General features: G+C 49.8%; 1 protein-coding gene across 1 annotated transcript; it reads right to left on the bottom strand.

Annotated features, from left to right (window-relative positions):
- Positions 1-2,615: 2,615 nt before the first annotated feature.
- Positions 2,616-4,666, bottom strand: LOC125512311 (protein DETOXIFICATION 49-like). Its single transcript, XM_048677404.1, has one exon. It carries the CDS (start codon positions 4,443-4,445, stop codon positions 2,727-2,729), a length of 1,719 nt encoding a protein of 572 aa, XP_048533361.1. The 5' UTR covers positions 4,446-4,666; the 3' UTR covers positions 2,616-2,726.
- Positions 4,667-6,495: the final 1,829 nt, after the last annotated feature.

Raw genomic sequence — 6,495 nt, 5'->3', positions numbered from 1 at the left:
GGTGTGTCTTTCGGCTTTTGCTATATTTGTAGCTAAGTGGTGTTTGTAGCAAATAGAAGTTCCATGTAGCTATGATATTTTGCTTCCGGACAGATTGACAGAGTGAAATTTGAGTGATACAAGACCCAAAATTTGAGTGGACATGCTTTCATGCATAGATGCATTATATCTGTTTTATTAATGGACGTTTACAATCTTTATCTCCTTTTCTTTCCCTTTTGTACTCTTTTTGTGGTTTTATATGTTTATTTTCATAGGTGTACAACTAATTATATCTCATGCATGGTGACCGCAAACATTTCATCTATTGATTCTTTGTTGGGGCTACAAAGAGATTCAAATGGAGGGAAGGGGGTCTAGGCAAGCTCAATAAGCAGATTCTGGCCACTCAAGAAACTATCATCACGAAGCCGAAGGAGGTGAGGGATGTGCTGTAGTAGGAGAGGGCTAATCTGATTGATGAGAGGGCTCGGTTGAACGATGAGACAAATCGACCGAAGAAGAAGAGGAAAGAGCTGAAAATATGATCATTGATCTGCTCAAAGCTGGAAATGTGAATCGGCAAAAGTTTCTCAAGGTCAAGGCAATCCTAAATGAGTGAACACTGATGCTTTTTATGTTAAGTTGATTGAGTTCTTATGTATCTTATTTTTTAAACTACCATGTGCTAAGTTGATTACCTATCTAACTAGTTTAATGTGCTATTGTAAATTGATTGCCTATCTAACCCGTCAAACTGTTGTGCTAAGTTGAGTAACGTTGTTATGTCAATTGTCATTTTGTGTTGTTGATGGAGGGGAACCCATGCCACTAGTATATTTGTTACTGGTGGTGTGGGGGGCTACATAACACCACTATTTATCAGTGGCACCATATTGGTGGCGTGCCGTCAACACTCCACAAAGGTTGTTTTCCGCATGCCGCCACTAGCATTTTCTACACTAGTGTCCTCTTTTGTGGCCTTAGGGTCATGGAGGCGCGGTGGCCGCTAGTCCTTGCTGCTGGGAGGGCTTCTACCTCCTTTTAGGTGTTTTTTACTTGGTGTGTGGAGGTGTGTCTTCGTCGGATCTCGCAGGAATTGGTCGGTGTTTTTCTTCAGTAGGCCTGTTTGGATTATGTTTTCGTTCATTTGTGTTCATATGTCTATAGGTTGGATCTTTCCGATCTAAACATCTTTTCATCGGTTACGGTTGATGTTCTGGTGGCTGGTCTTTTGGACCTTAGTACGACGATTTCCCAACTGTCTACTACAACAATTTGTCCGACTCCGTCAATTGAGGGGTGATGACGGTGGCGTGCCTTGCTCCATTGCTTATAGTCGTTGCTAGATGGTCTACGTGCATATATGTAATTTCTTTTTTACTTCTAATTTTCTTTGTATTGTCATGGTGTTTGATGAATAGATAAGAGTTTTTTGAAAAAATACGAGCCTCTATAGGTAATCAAGCACACACAAAGATCAACTTTTACACACACGGGGTGTGAACGTCCTATTCAAACCATGAATGTTTTGGGGGTAGAGCTTAGATGTTTTTTTTTCGTCTCATCGATTTGCTCTATCTCTCTGAGGCAGCTGACTTTAATCCAACATTTGATGTTCTTTTTTCTCCCCTCATCTAGGCAATATTGTTCTTATTCCTGACCCGACTCACACCTGAACAAGTCAATTTTCTTTCGCCTTTTGACCGCGACAGCATGGCGCACCTCGTCGTCCCCATCATCAGAGAGGCCCCAACGGGCCCTTGTTGACGATTCTGTGGTCACCAGCAGTGTCCGCATCTTGAGCTCGGTGGCTATCTAACTAGAGCAGCGGTCAAAATCTAAAAATCTGGAGCGCTGCCTCGGGGCTGCCGGGGAAGTCAAACCAACGGCTTTGGAGAGCACCTCAGTGCTCTAGAGAGCCTGATCGGTCACATGAGCGCTAGTCGTCGGCTTGTGCGGAGCACGACCTCGGGGCGAAGAATGTGCGTTGCTTAGGTTTGTAAGGCGGGGTCGTCATGGCTCCGGGTAGGTGTGTGTGCGTGTTTTCGTTGTAACAGCTTTGGTTAGTTTCCTTATAAACTGGCCAATTATCTTAATGAAACACCAGAACTCCCGCCGGTTGCTGTAAAAAAATCGACTGATCCAAAATAAATATTTGAGGAGCAGCAAAAGCTTGAAAGTTTCTTTCCAACTACATTTTTTTTTGCGGGTGAACTACAAGCTTCTTCATGGTGCTGTTCTGTTTCTTCCAGTCAAAACCACACTTTTGAACGATATAAGAGGGGATATGGGAGCCTGCTGCTTGACTTCGAATTCTAGTTCCCAATGCGTGTAGCTCGTTGATGGTAATTTGTCTCATTTGAACTTATGGAGTATTTGCTGGTCATACACTATGCATTAATTAAAGTTAAACGGCACATTGTTGGTTGTAGTTCGTCAGCGATTCAATTCATGGGGTGGCTGCAAATGCAACCACAAATTCTATACCCAGCCATGCTCACTTTGATGCCGCTAAAGTAATGTGAGGAAGTCTGTTTTGTCGAAGAAAAGATAACTTTCATATTGCAAGCGAATCCTTTCGACTTCTGTAATACTACACCGATATATCAGAAGATTAAAAAACTCTATACAGATTACCAATGGCTAACAAAAATTGTCACTCTGTCAGCCTCCGATTCCTCTCCCGCCAAAAGTATGAAGGAAAAAAAAAAGAGTTGTCCGAAATCGTAAATAGGCCGTAGCTGTCAGCGCTGATCGTTTGGTTGCTCGATGACAACATCGATAAGCAGCCCGGAGTTCTCATCGCCGCCGCCAGCCGCGACTCTCACGACGTGAATGCGTTTGCCGCTGCTCGGTTTTGTGTCGACTGCCACCGTTACCGCGCCTGCTCCGGCGAGCTGCTGCGCGCGCTTGGCCTCCGCAGCCCAATCCGTCCGCCCGATGACCAGCAGCATGCGCACCATGCAGGCGGCCTGCGCCGCGAGGAGGCCGAGCCACAGGCCCTGGAAGTCGTAGTGGAACCAGAACGCGAGGACGAGAGCCACCGGCGTGCCGACGAGGTAGAAGGACCGGAGGTTGATGCTGGCGGCGTCCTTGGGCCGCGCGCTGCCCCGCAGCACGCCGCACCCCGCCGTCTGCGGACAGTTACCGAGCTCGCATGCTCCCAGGATCGGCAGCACGGACGCGGTGAGCGTGATGATCGCCGGGTCCGCCGTGAACATGCCAGCCCACGAGCCCCGCACCATGTACGCGAACGCCGATGCCACGCCGCCGAACGCGAACCCGAGCATGAGGCCAACCGTGGCGGCACGGCCCGCACGCTCGGCACGGTTTGCGCCGAGTTCGTTGCTGACGCGGGTGGACACGCCGAAGCCAAGCGAGGAAGGGAAGATGTAGATGAGTGACGTAGTCTGGATCAAGATTCCCATGGAGGCCACAGTGGCCTGTGGGTTGGCGAGCAGGCCGCACAGGAGGATCATGATCTCGTACCACCACCACTCGAGGCAGACACTGACGCAGCTCGGCAGGGCGAGGCTTACGAGCTCTCCCCAGCCACGGAAGCTCTCGGCCGAGAACACAAAGCCGCCGGTGCGCTTATGCACTCCCTTGACCAATATGTAACCAAGAAGGAGGAGAAGGAAGTTTAGGTTGGCGAGAACAGAGGCAAATGCCACCCCCCTGATGCCGTGTCCGAGGACAGAGACGAGCACGTAGTTGATGGGCAGGTGGAGTGCAATGGCGAGCGCGGCGCACACGGTGAGCGGCAAGTTGATGGATTGCGTCCGGAGGTAGATGCGGACGGGGTGGAGGAATGCCTGGAGGAGGAGGTCCGGCAGGGAGGAAAGAATGTAGGTCTCGGCGACCGCTGCGATGCCGACGTCCTGGCCGCAGAGCAAGAGCAGAGGTCGCATATGCATCCACAGCCCGCCGATGGGAACAGCGGCCGCGACGAGAAGCAGCACGGTGCGCTGCATGGTGACACCGAGGAGCTCGTAATGGCCTGCGCCGAAGGCCTGCCCACAGATTGGCTCCATACCCATGGCGAGGCCAGACAGCACGGAGTAGCCGGTGATGTTGGCGAAGCCGATGGCGAGTGACCCGCCGGCGAGCGCCAGGCCCCCGAGGCGGCCGAGGAAGAGCATCGAAATCATGGACCGGAGGTAGAGCAGCAGCCCCGTGAGGATCATCGGCATCGCGAGGCCCAGTATGGACCGCGCCTCCTCCCCGGCCGCGGCGGCCGACATCGACGGCAGCATGGGGAATGCCAAGGACAAAGAAACGGACCAGGCTTCCTTCACCGCTCTGGCAAGCCGACCTGGCGGCTTGCAAGTGAGCACAGGCGGCAGCTCCTCCATGGGCACGACCACCTCCGCAATGGGGAGCAAAGGGGCCGTGATGCCATCGCCCGCATACTCACCATGCCGGTACGACATGGTGACCGTGGAGTCGGAGCAGGACGACATGGCCTCCGCGAAACAGAGGAGCTAGCTGCCTGCGCTGGCACGAGCTCAGGAGGGAGAGGGACGTCTCGGGATCCGCCCGGCTGATTGCTGGATTGACTCCGTTCCGTCTGCCACGAGACAAGCCGCTGTCTCCGGCGCCGAGGCGACGGAATCGTTGGCAGAAGAAACAGATTCGTGCTTGGTTGGTGAGAGCGGTGCAAGGGGATGCGCGCGCGAGGGAGGGCTTATATAGGCGGCCGATGAAGGAAGGTGAGCGAGCTAGGCAAAATTGGGCATGGAGCCATGGACCTGAGCGGGATTGCTCTCTTTCGGTCGTCACGTCCGGTTTTTGGATGGACCTTGTCTTCGGCTGCGGTGACGACTTGGAATTTTCAGCTTTGCCTTTCCGGCTACGGGACATGCCAGTGTTCAACAACAGCAGGTTAGATCCAGGAGCCCCTTTCCCCCTCACCGTCTTTCTTTTCAGCCATTCCGCACGATGCAATTTCGGTTCTTTTTTTTTTGTAACTAATTCCAATTCCTTCTTAAAACTTCTTTTTTTCCCGATGTGTGCTGAACTGCTTTTTTAGTACAATACAGACGTAGACGCTAATACATACAAGCATATGCTCATAATTTTTTTTGAATACACGCACGCACACTTAACACCTATGAGCACATCCGAGAGAGTGAGAAGACACATCATTTCGAGATTGACGAAGTCATCACAGACACCTTTGTAGTTAACGGGACATTCTCTCTCACAGAACAAACATCGCTGGAAAAACTGAAATAAATACACAAGCACCAACACCAAGTTCCGCCATAAAGAACATAACCATCTGACCTAGACTCACTTCGCACACGTGTGCTGAACCGCTGATAGTGTGAAGTTGTACTGCTTCTATATTACCACCGCGTAGGAATTAGTAGTACTGTTTGATCTTTATCAAAAGAAGAATGGGAGGGTAGCTAGGGGGAGGCGTCGATCGTTAGTGGGGTTTGTTGGTGCGTGACGAGATAGTCGGGGATAGTTAGTGCTCCAAGGGTGGGCGGCAATTTTCGGCCGCCCGGGCTCGGACGATCTGACTTGGGGCGTGTGCGAGGATAGACATGGATTGCACCTTGATTCCCATGACCAAATCGTCATGTTTGACGTATCAACGGGGTTTAATTTGCTTGATCAAAATGGTGACAGAAATCACGAATGTGGTTGTGGGCTCCTGGCTCACTGGGGCACAAGATCTGCTTCGTAGGAATTTCGTAAGAAGAGATAGAATATTGGGATCCGGATCGTTCATATGGCTCGAAACTGCCAGCAATATATGCATCACATATCAACCACACTTCCGTTTTCTATGGTTGTTCATGCGTTGACATTTGACAAAATGGACGGTAGTAGAGCTTTACAGAGTCCAGTTGTTCCATGAGTTCACCACTTGCCACGGTAGCACGCACCACAACCTTTTTTCTTGCGTAAACACCACAACCTTTTCCATTGTACTTAGAGCTCCCTAGATTGGGCCTTGAAGATGGCACCAGACTAACAAAACTGCCAGTTGGCTAAACTAATTATACTAGTAGTAGATTTCATGTGTGAAGAAGTGGCGGAGCTACATCCCATTTGTAGGGCGGCCCAGGTCTAATCTTGCTATACAAAATCTCATCTTCAAGGCCCAATTTACCCCAGCCCATTAATGATTGGGCGGGCCAAGGCCCAGTCAGGCCTTTACGAAGCTCTGTTCCTGCCCATGTGACCATCTATCTCTATAATTCCCCTCAAAAAAATCTATCGCTATAATTTTGAGAGAATCCTCATACACACGCTTATAGCATCTGTATATGTAAGGTGAATAACCCTCCAAAAACACATCCCTCTATCCACCAGAAGCACGGTGGCTAACATCGCACCTTATAAATTATTTCTTTTATTATTTACCTACTCAAAGACGAGCAAGAATTAACATTGGGTATGTTGATACGTCTCCACCGTATCTATAATTTATGAAGTATACATGCTAGTTTTGGTGCACTTTTATATTATTTTTTATAGATTAACTGATTAATCTCA

Source organism: Triticum urartu, chromosome 6 (assembly GCF_003073215.2).
Source record: "Triticum urartu cultivar G1812 chromosome 6, Tu2.1, whole genome shotgun sequence".
NCBI lineage: Eukaryota > Viridiplantae > Streptophyta > Magnoliopsida > Poales > Poaceae > Triticum > Triticum urartu.
Note: the sequence above shows the minus strand (reverse complement) of the source record. Positions and strands in the feature narration are given on the sequence as shown.

Bases quoted from the DNA above. Each gene is read 5' to 3' on its own strand.
- LOC125512311 (XM_048677404.1), bottom strand. From the start codon at position 4,445: ATGTCGTCCTGCTCCGACTCCACGGTCACCATGTCGTACCGGCATGGT.